The sequence below is a fragment of the Delphinus delphis genome, chromosome 19, assembly GCF_949987515.2.
Source record: "Delphinus delphis chromosome 19, mDelDel1.2, whole genome shotgun sequence".
NCBI classification, from domain to species: Eukaryota; Metazoa; Chordata; class Mammalia; order Artiodactyla; family Delphinidae; genus Delphinus; species Delphinus delphis.
The window spans coordinates 11,488,651-11,506,236 of NC_082701.1; the positions used below are offsets into that span (position 1 = coordinate 11,488,651).

At 43.3% G+C, this 17,586-nt stretch overlaps 1 protein-coding gene across 5 annotated transcripts in view; it reads left to right on the top strand.

The window, feature by feature from the left end:
* The window catches only part of RPTOR (regulatory associated protein of MTOR complex 1), a 344,118-nt gene that overhangs the window by 95,244 nt on the left and 231,288 nt on the right, over positions 1-17,586 (top strand). For all 5 annotated transcript variants that reach the window (XM_059998020.1, XM_059998021.1, XM_059998025.1 and 2 more), the window contains exon 3: positions 2,026-2,108. In XM_059998020.1, the coding sequence (XP_059854003.1) occupies positions 2,026-2,108 (83 nt within the window). The remainder of the gene's footprint in view (positions 1-2,025; positions 2,109-17,586) is intronic.

Sequence of the window (17,586 nt, forward strand, 5' to 3'; positions counted from 1 at the left end):
AGAACTATAAGACACTGATGAAAGAAATCAAAGATGACACAAACAGATGGATATACCATGTTCTTGGATTGGAAGAATCAATATTGTGAAAATGACTATACTACCCAAAGCAATCTACAGATTCAATGCAATCAACCCCTATCAAATTACCAGTGGCATTTTTTACAGAACTAGAACAAAAAATCTTAAAATTTGTATGGAGACACAAATAGCCAAAGCAGTCTTGAGGGGAAAAAGTGGAGCTGGAGGAGTCAGGAGTCAGACTCCTGACTTCAGACTATACTACAAAGCTACAGTAATCAAGACAATATGGTACTGGCACAAAAACAGAAATATAAGATCAATGGAACAGGATAGAAAGCCTAGAGATAAACCCACACACCTGTGGTTAACTAATCTATGACAAAGGAGGCAAGGATATACAATGGAGAAAAGACAGTCTCTTCAATAAGTGGTGCTGGGAACACTGGATAGCTACATGTAAAAGAATGAAATTAGAACACTTCCTAACACCATACACAAAAATAAACTCAAAATGGATTCGAGACCTAAATGTAAGACCAGACACTATAAAACTCTTAGAGGAAAACATAGGAAGAACACTCTTTGACATAAATCACAGCGAGATCTTTTTTGATCCACCTCCTAGAGTAATGGAAATAAAAACAAAAATAAACAAATGGGGTCTAGTGAAACTTAAAATTTTTTGCAAAGCAAACTATAAGCAAGACAAAAATCAACCCTCAGAATGGGAGACAATATTTGCAAACAAATCAATGGACAAAGGATTAATCTCCAAAATATATAAACAGCTCATGCAGCTCAATATTAAAGAAACAAACAACCCAATCAAAAAATGGGCACAAGACCTAAATAGACATTTCTCCAAAGAAGACATACAATGGCCAAGAAGCACATGAAAAGCTGCTCAACATCACTAATTATTAGAGAAATGCAAATCAAAACTACAGCGAGGTATCACCTCACACCAGTTAGAATGGGCATCATCAGAAAATCTACAAACAACAAATGCTGGAGAGGGTGTGGAGAAAAGGGAATCCTCTTGAACCGTTGGTGGGAATGTAAATTGATATAGCCACTATGGAGAACAGTATGGAGGTTCCTTAAAAAACTAAAAATAGAATTACCATATGACCCAGCAATCCCACTACTGGGCATATATCCTGAGAAAACCATCTTTCAAAAAGACACATGCACCCCAATGTTCATTGCAGCACTATTTACAACAGCCAGGTCATGGAAGCAACCTAAATGCCCATCGACAGATGAATGGATAAAGAAGATGTGGTACCTATGTACAATGGAATATTACTCAGCCGTAAAAAGGAACGAAATTGAGTCATTTGTAGAGACGTGGATGGATCTAGAGACTCATACAGAGTGCTATTACTTTTAAATGAATAAAGATATATTTTAAAATTTTCTCATCTGAATTTTGAATATAGTAAATGCCGATAGGTACAGCCACATAAACAAAAGTTCTTTGGGACACTCCACGATTTTAGAGTGTGAAAAGGACTCAAGACCAGATAAATTTCAGGACTTGCTGGTCTAGAGTTATTTGCTCTAGAAGCTCCTCCTGAAGTGAATAGGTAAACCCAGAATGAATAGGTGTACAGGACCCCTTGTCCACAGGGTGGGTCTCTTTTCCACAGAATCACAGCCTGGGCCTGAATAGGAGCACAAGATAAAGCAGTAAGAGGGCAAGAGAACCATAGGTGCTGAAATAACAAACGTGGATGAAAGGAAACAATCACGGGGCCAGTGATGTTAATAAAAACAATTTTCTCTAGAAAGGTGAAGAGTTGTGGCTTTTCAGTCTATTCGGGTGCCTTAGCGGTTCCATAAGTCTGGCTAAACACAGGTAAACCTTAAGCCCTGTTGTGTTGTCTTTAGTCAGAGGTGACTTTGAAGTGACTTGTGTGAGAGGAAACTCTGAAAGAGAGATTTAGCAAGGAGGAAATGCACAAATAAAGAACTTTCTCCTTCTCATTGCTTTCCCAGATCCTCTGTCAATGGGTCCTCAGAAAGCCCTGGAAACCATTGGTGCGAATTTACAGAAGCAGTACGAGAACTGGCAGCCAAGGGTAAGTTCTTTATTTGCTTTCCTTTTTCTTTCTTACAGGGAAATTTAGTTTCTTGGTTTTAAACAATCTTTGAATCCAGATCCTCACCTCATATAATCCAGTGATTGGACACTCCCCGTGGCAGGCTTGCAACCCCTTTCTGTCTGTTGATGTGCTCCATGGATTCATAATGAAGCACATGCCCTAGTATGAGCCATTAATTGGATGGTCTGTTATTTATTTTGCCTACGCTTTCCCCTGAAATATTTGGAAAAGTAAAAGTGTTTTTCATGTTACTCTTAAATCGCGGTTTTTATTTTACACAGGAAATGTATTTTCAGTCATTTTCTGCAACCTCAACTACTTAGGGCTATTTCTCCCATCTTCAATTTTCAAATAGTTGAGGAAAAAAGCAGTCAGCATTCAAAAGGTGACACCTGTTATATGCTTTGCCTTTGATTCAAAAGGTAAGGTTCTTTTTAGGGAGTCAGTTACCAGTTACTGTGTCTTCTGTTGCCTATATCTTACCATTTTTAAAAAAGAAAAGTGGTATAGAATATAACAACTCTGTCAGATTGCCTTTAGATCTCAAGTTATTTGTAAACCGCCCGAAGACATATTTTATTTAGTCTTTCTCATTAACTAGTTTGAGGATTTAATAATTCTAATAGAAAATTAGAAATCTGGGGTGTTTATGGAGGTGCCTTTCCATACAGCTTTGTGTGATGCTGGTTCTGGAATTATCTATAGGACGTGACAAGGAGGGGGTGGTGAGCAGGTGGCCTTGCCGGCATGCCTCCCATGGGTCTTTGCTTCTCCATTTCGGGCGTAAGCCTAATGGGAATGTCTTGGAGAACCAGCAAACACTTGCCTGTCTGGCATTTTCGTTCGTGGATTATTTATCCACGTGATCTGGATTTAGGAATTCTTCATGGATTATTTACATTCCAAGAGCAGAGAATGGCCAGGAATAAATTTGTTCCTGCCTGTGATGGTGCCCTTGGTAATTTTTTTACTGTTGCTTATGGTGCCAGGTGACTAATGTCACAAAATATCTCTGTGCCGCTGCTGTGTCCTTGTGCTTTGCATTTCTAACTTTTCAAATCAGTAGTAATGGACTCTTGTCCTTCCTTCCCCCTCCCTTCCCCCCTCCCTTCCCCTCCCCTCCCCTCCCTTCTTTCTTTCCTTCCTTCCTTCCTTCCTCCCTTCCTCCCTCCCTCCCTTCCTTCTGTGTGGTATGTGGGATCTTAGTTCTCTGACTGGGGATTGAACCTGTGCCCCCTACAGTGGAAGCGTGGAATCTTAACCGCTGGACCGCCAGGGAAGTCCTTGGGCTCTTGTTCTTTAGAAGGCAGTTTCTTAGTGGAGATTTTCATCTATGTCTAAAGGCTTTGCTTTTTCCTCCCTTGAATTTGTTACCTCTTGGTGGTTTATATAAAAATTCAGTAGCATTTTTCTTGAGAGTACAGTGTGTTTGGGGCTTGGATGAGGACCAGAAAGATATTTAGATGGTGTGTTCCTTTAAAAATAGTTGAGATGCCGCATGTTATCAGTAGAAAATAGTTTCTTTGAGGACTTTGAAGGTACTCCAGGCTAGACAGGCACTTAGGGGTGAGTGAGAGGCGTAGACAGACCTTATCGTCCACATGGGGCAACGTGCACAGGTAATATCGGAAGACACGATGTCACTGGCAGATGGAAGGTTGAGAACCAGCACTACTAAAATTTAAAAGAATGCCTTTCTGACTTAGCTACTTCTGACCCTCCTCTGGGTTTGACTTTATGCTTTTGCTCTTTGCTAGACACATTTGTTTAAAAAAGAACGTGACCAGATCTACTGATTGTATTCTTCATAGGAAGGGTATCTGCTGTTTTAACTACTTTCTTCCTTTTAAAGAATTATTATATAGAAGATACAGTCTTTTAGAATGCATATTTAGTATATCAAGACATATGTTCATTACATTTGGTGTGGTGTGTAATTTTTGTGCGTGTGTATGTGTGCTAAGAGTTGATTTACTGCTAGCTTTATTATTAGTTTAGCTTGGTAGGTATTAGTAAGTTCATGCTAGCTGACAGTAAATGGAATCTTCTACACTAGGATTATTATTATTTTTAATCTAAATTTCTGTCTATGAGCAGATCTCTTCCATGCTATCAGGAAGAGGCATTAGCGTGTAAGGCAGGTAACATTATATAGAGAGAAATGATTGCAGATCCAAAAATGACAGTGTAGAATCACATATAGGACAGAGAAATTACCTTCCCAGGATAGTGGGAGGGCTAACCTTGGGTGGCCAGTAGCAGTACAAAGGAGTATAGTCCTCTGGGTAGACGGTTGTTAGTCTGAGAAAATTTGTTAAAGTTAGTGAGATTTCAAGAACAGATCTATAATGTAATTTTTTGAAGGGGAGAGAGTTCAAAGGGCTGATGAGGGAGAATGTTTACAGATTATTGGATGCCTAGGAAAAGGTGCCAGCGTACCAGTGTGGGGTGGGATTCCATCTGGGTTGGTTTATAAAGTAGAATTGGAATAAAGTATCAGCTATAGCCTAGAAAGAAGCAGTTCCTGCAGACAGGGTGAGATCTTTTGCCTGCATTCAGGAAGCAGACACAACAATGAATCCTTAATATTTTCTTTTTTGAATGCCAAGACCATTACATTCATTTTTAAGTACTATAAAAATGTTTAAAATGTTGCTACTACAGACTCTTAGTGGGACTTATATATTTCAGAGACAAGCCTAAGGTAACAGTGCAGCGGGATGCCTGACTGGCTCGCTGGTATCAGTCATGGGGCTGTGCAGTATTCACTGGGCAATAATGGCACGTGTCCTGGTGCAAGTGCACGCTTCTCTGTTCTGCACCCCTTCACGTGGGTTACGGGAGAGGGAGGGAGGCCTGGCATCCGATGGTGTGGTTTTCAGAGTGTGGCAGCCTCATGCTTCCTCATAGAGTTTGCACAAAATGTGAGGCAGTCACCAAGCTCAGATGTTTGTGCATGGCGCCTGGTTCCTAACTATAAATCAGGGTCCTTTGAAACATTGCAGAGCAAAACACACACCACTTCATTGCACTCTACAGGGCTCTCGAGTTTTCTGCAGTAATAAAGAGAGGTTGGTTGCATCTGCAATAAAACAATGGGAACGTTATTAAATTTCTAGACCTTTGATGTAGATACCCATAGATCTGGTTTTCTCTCTCTGTGTCCTGTACTGCAAGACTCACAAAGGTTGGGCCACTGGAAATAAGGTCATTTTCATTAGTGTTTGCAGAAATCTTTGCATGCCTCCACATTGCCATGGATGGGAGCAGGCTGGGGAATCCTGTGACTTCCATCTCGTCCAGGGAGTGCAGAAAATCAACCACTGAAAACCTGTCAGCATCATAAGAGTGATACCTTGATGAGCTGATATCCTTCCTGGTTAAAATCCTTCTGGTTTTTCCTCTTTACTTTTCTAGCTTTAACTATTAAAGATTAAACATTTTGATAAAGGTGATTTGGGGTCAAGAAGGAGTTTAGAGAAACCATGACGATGATGTTTTTTTCTGAAGCTGCCAGACTATCTGGCCCAGGTTTCCTTGACAGGCCGATTGAGCCCTTTTCTAAATAATTTATCAGTTTGCCATGGGTGAAATATTTCTTCTGATTAAATTTAAGACTTTGCCTTATTACCTTGTAGGTACATAAATTTGTGTTTCTGCGGGAGATTGAAGGAAAAATGCCAACTGTTGTTTCAGCTGAAAATCCTGCAGTTAAATAAACCTCACTCAGTTCAACATAAGTCTTAACTGAAAGTTTTATTGGGAGATGGGAGCAGGAGATTATAAAGCTGAGCGTCTACAGTGAAGAATTTATCTTTTTAAGACTTACTAACAAATTGGGGGTTCTGGCAGTTTAGTACAGGGTGTGATTTAGGGGCTGGGGCTGGTGGAAGATGGCAAACAAAGGGTCTTGTCTCTCCGTTGTTCTTTCCCCAAAGAGTTTCCAAGCCACCAGCGAAGCCACAGCACCTTTCCTTGGGCTGAAATGCGGTTCTCCTGGGTGGCTTGAAAACAAATGTAATGGGAATATCGATAACTTCCTAAGGTAGGTGAAGACATTTGGCAAGGCTTCCACTGCCGGCAGGTGTCTGAAGTGACCCTGACTGAGCCCATTTTGTCCGGTGTGCATGTCCACGAAAGGGGACGGAAGTGCCCTTTGGCACCTTGCTGTGATGCGCCCTCCTCCAGCCAGGCCTCAGGCGGCCCATACAGTGGCTGTGGGGGAAGCCGAGGTGCTGGACAGCCTCAGTTAATCCTCGCGGGACCAATCTTAGTTACCACATGCAGGACATTTGGTGCATTGCATGTAGCAGGTTCTCAATTTCAGCCTTCCCTTCAGTTCATCATGCCTCTCAAGTCTCTGTCAAGCGGTCAAGGGATGAAAGTTGGTTTTACCGTTAGACAGATGCGTTTTCACAGAGTTTCCTGCCAGGTGGAATATGTGTAGGGACAGGTGTCTTCCTGAAACAAAGCAAGACTTCACCACCCGGGCCATCATCAGAGCAGAAATAATTGTTGCGTTTTAATTTAAGTGACAATCACCCTTTCCTTCGTATTGATCACAGAGTCGTCTGCATCCTCTCAGAGCATGCGTGAATGAACTGCAGTGACGATTCTACCTCACGGTGGGAGGAGAGAGTTTGAGGAGGAAGCCGGTTGCCAGGGCCAGTGGACAGCTTCGTTTGTGTTTTGGGCATTTGCCAGCTCGTCCTTTGGGTTTAGGCACAGCTGCTGTTTGCAGACCCTAACACTTCTGTGCAGCAGTGTCTCCTGGTGGGGTTGTGGTTAGGATTCTGGAGTCAGGCTCCTTGCCTCCTCCCAAAAATGTGCCTGACAGCTCAACCTGCCCGCCCCAAGGAGAGGGAACCCCATGGCCTCTAGACAAGCTGCCAGGCACTTGGGATTGACCGTAGAATTGGTGGGTGTTAGGGAACGGGCTCTCAGTCCAGTTTGCTTGGTCGGGCTTTGTAGCCCACTGCACTGCTGGGTGACTTGCCGCTGCTGGCCTCCTTCCTGGGGTGGTCACGGTGCTTGTGACTCACAGGCTGTGGCGCCTGAGCAGCAGGTATTGTTAATACAGACAACTCTCCTTACCTGCCTCCTTCAGTGCTTTGGAATGCGTTCTCTACAGGGATGCAGCAAAGAACCTTACGCAAGTGGGTTCTCCCTTTTCTTGGGATTTTCAGAGTCAAATGTAGAAACTCGAGGAAGAAACCAAGTTTGCCCTAGGACTATGTTTCCCACCTGGGAGGTGCTCCAAAGAGATCTGTAGAATAGACCAAGGTGGATTGTTTCTTGTAGTGAAGCTGCTTGGGGCCAAGTCCAAGTCCCAAATTGACATTGCAGTTCAGCCAGTGAAAATGGCCCTGTGAGGGAGATCGAGAGCCCTCCTAATGCCATTGTCACACTGTCATTCGCATTCTGCTGTCCCCTAGGCCAGCCAACTCTCCCTCTTCTTGCCTTTACCAGCCCTTTCCTTTCCTTGGGTCCTAAGGTTGGGCTTGTTTGTGTTTTTGTGACAAACTGCAAATAAGGACTCATAGCCAAAGGCAGAATTGTGGATGAATGGCTCACAGTTTACATAATTCAGTAGCTGCTGTGAAGCACTTTGCATCCTGTACTCATTAAATTTGCATGACATTGTAGACAAAGTCTTTTGGTCTTCTTGGGGTTAACTGTTATGTTTTCACAGTTTCACTTAATTGCTTTCTGCCCGGAATGTTAAGATTTGTACCTGTGACAAACATTCTATTTATATTTTGCTCTGGCCTTGACAGTGTTCCCAGACTTCATCTTTACCCCTCTTTTCAATCACTGCTCACCTGACAGCTTTTCCATGTACCGGGTTCAGTGAGAATTCTGATTTATGCTCATCAGCTGAAAGTCTTCTCTTTAGCCCTGCCCACACACCTCCGTCTTGCCCTGTCCCCAGAGTCCAAGGTATTGGAAACAGCCTCTGGATGTGGAGTTTAGATTCTGAAGCATCTTAGCCAAACTCCCCTACTAAATCCATCTCTGACTACTTTTCCTAAGAGAGCATAAAGACCTGGCCATCCCTCCGCCAACCCTCAGAGGTCTGACCTGGGCATTCTTTTAAAAACACAATAAACACATTAAAATAGAAGAAGGAAATCATTTTGCAGCCCATCTGGAGGATGAATAGCCTATTGGGACTAGAAGAACTCTGGCTCTTTCTGGGGAGGGGTGAGTTCACGGCCTGGTAACCAGGCAGAGAACCTGGGCTTGTTGGATTTTGGCTTTGCTACTTCCTAGAAATGTAACTTTGAGAAGTTGCTACTTAACTTTTAGGATTTGTTAAGTGTGGGCTTCCCCGGTGGCGCAGTGGTTAATAACGCAGGGGACACAGGTTCGAGCGCTGGTCCAGGAAGATCCCACATGCTGTGGAGCAACTAAGCCCGTGCGCCACAACTACTGAGCCTGCACTCTAGAGCCCGCGAGCCACAGGTACTGAAGCCCACGTGCCTAGAGCCCGTGCTCCGCAACAAGAGAAGCCACCGCAATGAGAAGCTTGTGCACCACAACGAAGAGTAGCCCCCGCTCGCCACAACTAGAGAAAGCCTGCGCGCAGCAACGAAGACCCAACACAGCCAAAAATAAATAAATAAAACAAATTAAAAAAAAAAAAAGATTTGTAAGTGTGAAAGGAGGGTTAATGGGGAAAGTGTCTGCACCAGGAGGGGCCACAGTGCTATGGACAGATCCCTACTTTCCATGAGTTGGAGGCCCTCTCTGTGGAAGATGGCAAACAAAGGCATCCCCCAGGGGCACACCCTCTCTCCAGCTCCCCGCTCCTGCCTAACCACCTCTGTTCCCTGCTCTCCTCTATGAACTGACCTACTTGAAGGGGTTGTATTTTTAGAGACAAATACAGGCTTAACTCTGTCCTTAACTAGCCTCTCCAGGACGTCGTCTCTCATCTTCATGTTCCTTTTAACAAGACAGTTATCTCTGTGTGTGTGACAAATTGCAAATGAGGACCAAATGCTGTCAGTTTGAAACTAAGACTGCAGCTCAGATGTCTGGCATTCACAGATTTCATGTGCAGGGCTGGTTTCCTGAGTTAACCTGGAGGCCCAAGATGCAGGGCTCTGTGTAAACAGCTCTGGAGAACGTGTGAGGATGGAAATAAAGATGTCTGAGGAAGTGCTGGTTCTAAGTCAGAAAGTAGAAGATGTGGTGCTTTAAAGAATGGAATGTGAAACTTGGAGATGGCAAGGAGCCCACCGTATGCTCACCATGTGTAACTGTGAAGAGTTGTCAAATTATATTCCAGCCAAATGAGAGAGTGCTGATCAAGGGGGAAATGAGAATGGATTGGAGGGGAATGGCCACTTCTCTTATACTTGATTTCATTTTACAGGGGAGACTGTATGTCTCAGTGATATTCGTGAGTTGGGGCTTCACAATGGTTTCTGGACACCCCCTCTTAAATGTCAAGGAGTTACTTGTTGGTGTGATATATAATGGAGATTTAAAAAAATTAAGATAAAGTTCGCATAGCGTAAAATTATAAATGGGATCATACACTGTGTGGCCTTATGTGTCTGACTTCTTCCACTTAGCATGATGTTTTCAAGATTCATCCATGTGCTTCATGTTGTTGTATGTATCAGTAATTCAGTCCTTTTTATAGGTGAATTACATTCCATTGGCTGAATAGACCACACTTTGTTTATCCATCTGTTGATGGACATTTGGGTTTTATCTGCCTTCTGGCTATTATGAATAATGTTGCTGTGAACAGGATGTAAAGCACATGGCCCAGCCAGGAGGGTTATATAGGACTTGTGTCAGTGTCATCAAGGAAGTTTCTCTTTTAAAGGGCTGCATGTAGGGCAGGTTCCTTGATAGATTTTTAGTTATAAGCTTTGTTTTGATTAAAATTTGGCTAAAAAGCCAAATTTCAATAAAATTCAAGGAGAGATCATAAATGATTGAGGAGAAATAGCTCAAGATTTGAGGAAATTGAAAGCATCATCAAGGAGTGCTTTGCAAAACATTGCAAATAAATTGGAAAACCTGTATGAAAGGCATAATTTTCTAGGAAAATCAAATGGCCATAATTGACCTCAGAAAAGATAGAAACTCAAAATGAATCAATAAATGTAGAAGAAATTGAGAATGTTGTCACAGGGGTCTTCTCCCACTCCTCCTCCCTCCAAAAGATTTCAAACTTTGGAGGAACACAGAATTCTAAGGCTATTTGACTTCTATTGTGAGAAGATACTGAAATATGGTAAGTTTAAAAAGCAAAGCACAAAATAAAATGTATTCAGCAGTCTTAGAATATGCATATGTAACTTACAGAAATTCAGCTGTTTCTTCTTGTCAGATTAATAGTGTAGGTGTGTGTGACATCTGTGTACATGGTTGTGTTCGTGTATATGTATGAGTAGGTAGGTTGGTCGGTCGCTTGATCTGCCCATCCTTCCACTCGTTCAAGTGCCCTGGAGTGAACATAATGGGAGATGAGCCTGTGGCTCCCTTAGTTGTTCACTGTTTCCACTTGCCTTGTGGCATCTTGCTGTGTTGCTTAATTCTAGTCCCACCAACATGTAGTTACACAGATAATCCCTGAAATGATGCACAAAACATTTGTCATGGTGAGTTTGGGGTATATGCAGAAGAAGACTTTTACCCTAAATCCCGTACAACTTGCATTTAAAAATCATGACTATGTATGACTTTAATAATAGACATCTGATTTAAAATACCTGTTCTCCAAGTATCACTTCGTGTAGGAATGAGACTGTGAGGCAGAAGGACCCACATGTTACCAGCCTGGGTTGTGAAATCCACATGCAGTACGTTCTGCCACTTCTGTACTCTCTTGTTTCCATGCATTGTGTGTGTGTGTGATGTAAGCAGCTAGAGAAGCTATTGCCCGGGGCCTTCCTTCAGCCATTTATGCCTTGGGGTCAGCTTTTGTTACTCTCCCTTCCACAGAGGTTGACTTGAGTCTGTCAGAGATGGCTGGTCCCTCTGTCTGTAGGACCAACTGCAGTGAGAGCTGTTTAGTGGGGAGCACCGCCCAGAGGGCAGCAGCCTGAGGCAGCGCAATCTTTGCAGTCACCACCCTGAGGCAGTGGGGGGCAGGTGGAAGGGTCTCTGCTCAGCAAACCTGTTCCCTTTGATTTTGTTTACCAGCTCCATGCATTAAAGTAGCTAAGCTTACTAGGGGCATTTAACCCAAGAAAAACAACAAATGGTGAGAAATCAGTTTGTCTTAGTGGAAGGAAAAGTGTTATAGTGAATACTCTAAGGAAAAAAAAAGATAAACATCTTGAAAAAAATAAACATCGGTTATGTATAGCACCTTAACTGTTAATGTGAGGGATCCTGTAGTCAGAAGATAACAGCCTGTCTTAAAGGGGTTTACAACCCAAAGAACAGAGATGGCTAATCATCTTAAAATTGATACTTGTACCTGTCCAAGTGGTCCCAGTGCTTTGGGGGTGTGTACATGCAGTGTAGACTCCAGCTGGCTGTGGGTCACAGGTGTGTGAGGGGACACTTTGGGGCTGAATGCAAGTGTGAGGGCGACACTTCTTTAATAATTATAGGTTCTTGGTATAGCCTCAAATGAGAGGAAATAGTGGTTTTACTTATAATTTTAATATTTTCATCATTGTTAAAAGTCACTGTTTTTAATACATAAAAAGTAGGTAAGTGAACACCCAATTCATTGACGAAGAGAGTTGCAGGTAATGGAAGTGACCATTAGTTTACTGTCCTCTTTTCAGGAAGATGACCATCTAACTAGTGGTGTCTATACTTTTCCATACTCATCCTAGAGTTGCAGATGTGGAACTCAGAGGGAGAGCGATCTGGGTGGGGTAGCTTAGTGTGGGGAAAGGGTGTTCCTGCCTTCATTGCCCTAAAGAAATTTCTTGTTTTACAAAGCTGCCTTTAATTAATGTACTTAGTGAAAACTCCCTAACAGTTAACACAGGCATTTGCCTGGGAGTCAGGAGACCTGTTTTAATTGCACTGAATACTTGCGACCTTGGATAAATCTCTAAAATTCATTTCAACTTTAAAATGCTCTCGCTCCAACAAGAGTTTATTCTTATCTATTTAATGAGACAGAATAGTCTGTATTAACGATTAAAGTCAGATGATCTTTTTAGAGGCAAGCATTTTGGACAGCATTGGGTCTGATTTCTGCAGGACACACAGGAGTAGGAGATAGGGATTATACAGTTCCTCTCAGTGTTTTAGTCATCTTGAAGATTAGAAGCGCCTTTATTTTTAAAACTCTACTATTCCTTGTTTTAATTTGAGTATGTTTCTACTCAGCAGATACGAAAATTGTCACCTTTTAAACTGAGGGAGAAAAAACAGAGCGATTGACCGGGGACCTTGTGGAATTCCACTGGGCTTGTAAGGGAGGGCTTCGGGCTGGTGGGCCTGTGGGGGACCTTGGAGACTGTTGATGGCAGGAGGGGACTCCAGGAAAGAGCAGGCCCCAGCTTTGCAAAGGAACATTTGAGAGTGCACCTAGGGCCACAGCAGGGATGTCTGCCTCTGAGGGAAGAAGGAATCCAGGTTTTTAATATCTTGGGACCTGATCTTTTATTCCTTTGGCTGTTGTCTTGGTCTGTCAGGACTTTTGTTTTGAAGCCAGAGGAAGCAGCTGACTTGCCCTCATATCCCCAAAGCACTCAGTAGGGGTTCAAATGAATGAGTAAAGGATGGGCTAGTCTTAGTTTACTAGGGTGACCTGAGGCTGGTTCTGTCAAGCTGCCCTCTCCTCCACCTGGCCCGTCTGAGGTGCAGCCAGGAGTGTAGCTGCCCTAGGAGGCCCTGAGCACACAGGCTTTCTGGAGGCTGCATTCACCTACCGGGTTACAGGGCTTTCTTGTCCTTTAATGGGAATGTTTAGTCCGTTTTCATTTAATGTAATTAGCAACACATCTGGGTTTAAGCCTAGCATTTCATTGTTTATTTTATTTTTGTCTCACCTGGTTTTATTGCTTTTTTCTCCTATTTTGACTTCTTTTGTAGCAATCAGGTTTTATAATATCATCCCATCTTCCCCTTCTGTTAGTGACACACTGAAGACTGTATGAGCATGTATTGATATATCAGCTTATGTGTTGGTTTAGTGTAGCTCTAGAGGTCTCTGCACACGAGTATTTTAAGTTAGTGCTTCTACCATTTTTCATACAGTGCAGGAAACTCAAAACATCACACCTCCCGCCTTTACTCACTTTCCCCCTGACTGTGATGTCAGTGTCATGTGTTTTAGTTTAACCCTACAAGACAGTAGTGTTGTTTTATACACTCAATATTTATTTAGATATATCCATTTATTTACCCTTTCCGACACTCTTTATTCCTTCCTGCATTTCTGTCCTTCTGCCAGGGGTCATTCTCCTTCAACCTGAAAAACTTTCTTTAATGTTTCTTTTAGCACGAGTCTGCTGGAAACAAATTTATTTAGTTTCTCTTCATCTGGAAATGTTTTACTTTTACCTGTGTCTGATTTTTGAAGGATAACTTTGCTGGGCACAGAATTCTATAGCAATTTCTTTCTTTTGGTGTAAAGGGGTGTTTTTTTGTTTGTTTGTTTTGGTTTTTAGTTTTTGTTTTCAGTTTAAACAAGTTTAAAAGTGTTTCTCCTTCATCTTCAGGCTTCTGTCCTTTCTGTTATAAAGTTGGCTGTGAGTCTTAATATTTGTCCTTTGAAGGTAAACCCCCACCCGCCCCACCCTGACTTAAAAGCTTCTTTCTTAGTTTTCATCATTTCACTGCAGTGTTCTTGGGGTGGTTTACTGCGTCTTTATCCTGTTTAGTGCTTCTTGACCCTGTGGCTTAATGTTTTTTGTTAGTATCACTTCAAATGCCACCTCTGTCTCTTCTCTCCTGGAACTCGAATAAGAGTATGTTAGGCCTTTTCTCTGTGTCCCGTATGTTTCTTACATTCTGTTCAGTTCTGGATATTGCCTGCTGACCTATTTTATAGCTCTCAAATCCTCTTTTTTATGGAGTCTAATCTGCTATTTAGCAGACCTACAAAATTCTTGATTATATTTTTTTATTCCATAATTTCCACTTGATTCTTAATGATTCCTGGTCTCTGGTGAAAATATCCTTCCACCTTGTAACCTATTTTCATGAAGATATCAGCTGTCAATTCTAAGGTGCCCATTCTCTTCACATTAACATCTCTGGAATCGGGATGTGTGTCATAACCAATGCTGACACGAGTGTGGACTCCGGGGTGTGACTGGACAGGGGTCAGTCGGTCAACTAGCTGTAAGGCCCACTTGTGCAGAGAATAGGAGTCCTGGATGACGAATGCAAAGGACAGAATCAGGTCCCCTGAATGGGGGTCTGTGACCTGGAAGACCCCCAGAGACCGCCATGGAGATGTCACACCCCCCTGCCCATGGTCTACGGGGTGACACTGAGTGAAATTGTGTGTGTCGATGGCTCTGAGGGGCAAGTTGGTGCAGAGAGTGGGCTTCTGAGCGTGAAGGAAAGTGTGGGAATACCCGAGTCAGTGGCTGTGGCTTATTTTTTCTTTACGTATCCATACAAGGGTGATAAATGATAAACCTGTCCGATTCAGTTTACAGTAGCTCTTTCACGAAGTATCAGGTGTAATTTCCAGGCGATGAGGAAGTGTCGTACTACGTTGAGTCGGCAGCATCTTCCCTTCGTGATGCATGAAGCAGTGACACGTCTTTCAGTCTGTAGCTTCTTAGACTCTATGAAGAAAGAACATCTATTTGATATAAATACAACCACACCCCTTGAGGAGCCGAGCTGGGAGAGGGGCTCCGTGAAGTTTAATGATGTGGGGAGCCCCTCTCCACCGTGGCCACCGGCGGCATCCCCTTGTGCATACACGGGTGCCAGTCCGTCACGTCCCTTCCTGAGGTGCGAATGCCTCCATCTCTGCCACACACGCAGTCAGTGAGGGAGACGCGCTTGAGCGTCCTGTCGCTCTGGAGTCCCTTGCTCTTGCTCCCCAGACCGCCTCAGCCCAGCCTTCCCACTGCCGTGACACCAGCGCCCCCTTCTTCTCCCGCCCCCCTCCCCCAGGTACCTCAAGGTCAGTCTTGTTCCGGTGCCGCTTACTCGCCTCTTGCTTACAACAAACAAGTCAAAACAGGATCACATTCCGCCCCCGCCCCAGCCACCCTCTGGTCTGGCGTTCCTCCCTGCCAGCCCACCGCCTGCGGGAGGGTGTTCGTCCCTCTCACCCCCGTCTGCCTCTCCCCAGTTCCTCTGCTACCTGCTCATCTTTCGCACGGTTCTAAGGCGGCTGCTTACCCACTTGGCTTAAGCCTCTCTTCTTCATGCGTCTTCTGTGTCAGCCCTGGGCTCTGGAGCTCCAGAGCAGGAATGGAGATGGTGATGGTCAGGCTTGAGCCTGAGTTAGGGATCGGGGGTGGCCGACTTGGAGATCTGGGGGAGATTGGAAGGGACTTGCGCTGAGTCAGGGTTGCTCCTGGAGTCTTCAGCTAGACGGATTGGGAGGGCAGAGTGGTTCCGAGTCATGGCACGAGGGGGCCAGCAAGAGACTCCAGGTGTGTCTCAGGGGAGGTGGGAGCTCTCCTCAGGGAGAGCTGAATGGGGGCCCCAGAACTCTCCTTGCTCTTGGCAAAGCCCCTAACGCCCGTCCTTCACCACTGTTATGTTGAGATTTTGATTGGGATGGTACTGAATTTATAGATCAGCTTGAGAAGAACTGGGTGATTTTACAACCATAACTAGGGTGTACTTTTCCATTTATTCTGCACTTGTTTTTATGTCTTTCCATGGGGTCTGAGGATTTCTCCACAAAGATTCTTCTCAGAGTTTCTGTTGCTCCTGCTAAAGGGATCTTTTTTCCCTTCCCTTTTCTAATGGGTTTCTAGAATGCAGTATAAGAATGCTGTTTGTTATTCCATGTTGGTTGTTACATTGTCGCTGATTTTTAGGGTTCTTCCAGTACAGGTCTCCTGTTGTGTCGTTCAGGGGCGCCAGCTGTGACAAAGAGTGTTGTCCAGAGTCTCCTGGCATCAGGATGGTGTTCTGCACTGTTAGGGACTCACAGCCCTGCACATCGGGGCTCAGTAATTCACAGTCAAAACACCAGGCTTGGAGGTGCACCAGAAAGTCTGTCCTGTTTTCAGTTTTATATATTTCATGTCTCTTTAAATCTCTAAAAATTTAGAACATCCTTTTTTTTTTTTAACATCTTTATTGGAGTATAATTGCTTTACAATGGTGTGTTACTTTCTGTTTTACAACAAAGTGAATCAGTTATATATATACATATGTTCCCATATCTCTTCCCTCTTGCATCTCCCTGCCTCCCTCCCACCCTCCTAATCCCACCCAGGCGGTCACAAAGCACCGAGCTGATCTCCCTGTGCTATGCGGCTGCTTCCCATTAGCTATCTACCTTATGTTTGGTAGTGTATATATGTCCATGCCTCTCTCTCGCTTTGTCACAGCTTACCCTTCCCCCTCCCCATATCCTCAAGTCCATTCTCTAGTAGGTCTGTGTCTTTATTCAGAACATCCCTTTTTTATAAGCCATTCTACGAACTTTTTTACAACCTAGTTTTAGACGTCATTTACATACAATAACGTGTACAGCACTTAAGTATTTAGTTTGATGAATTTTGACAATTGTACAGTCCCCTTTAATCACCACTCAAAACAAGATGAAGAACATTTGATCACCTGGAAAGTTCCCTGGTGCCCCTTCCCAGCCATTTTCTCCTGGCCAAGGGAAACCACTTTCTAGAAGCCATCTATCACCATCTATCACCAAAGGTATCTCCTTGACCTTTGTACAAATGATCACACACTGAGTATTCTTTGGTGTCTGCCTTCTTTTACTCAACATAATGATTTTGAAGTTCATCCACATTGTTGCACTTACCGGTGATCCGTTCCCCCTTTATTATTGAGTAGCATCCCACAACCTTTCTCTCCATCCTCCTGCTGATGCACCTGTGGATTATTTCCAGTTTTTGGCTGTGATGAACAAAGCTGCTATGAGTGTTCATGTAAAAGCCTTTGTGTGGGCATATGTTTTCATTTCTCTTGAGTAAATAGCTAGGAATGGGATTGCAGGTCGTGGGATAGTTTCATGTTTTCCATTATATTTTGTAAGCAGCACTAAATTGACACAATGACAAAAATCATCTGTTTTTCTTTGCCAGGCAATCTGCAGAGAAATCTTATTTACAGTTTTCTCCACATACTCAGAAGACATGAAAACATGAACATAAATGAGCTTGGAGACATTTGGTTGTCTTTGAATGAATTCTTAGGTTAGATATTGGGCGTTATTTTCCTCTCAAATAATATACTTTCATTTGCTGTGGGGAGTGAATTAGGCTATTTATGCTTATTATGGAATCATGCCCCTAAATACATGCACAGTTTAGAAATTAATCAAATAAATTGTTTTTACCCATTATTG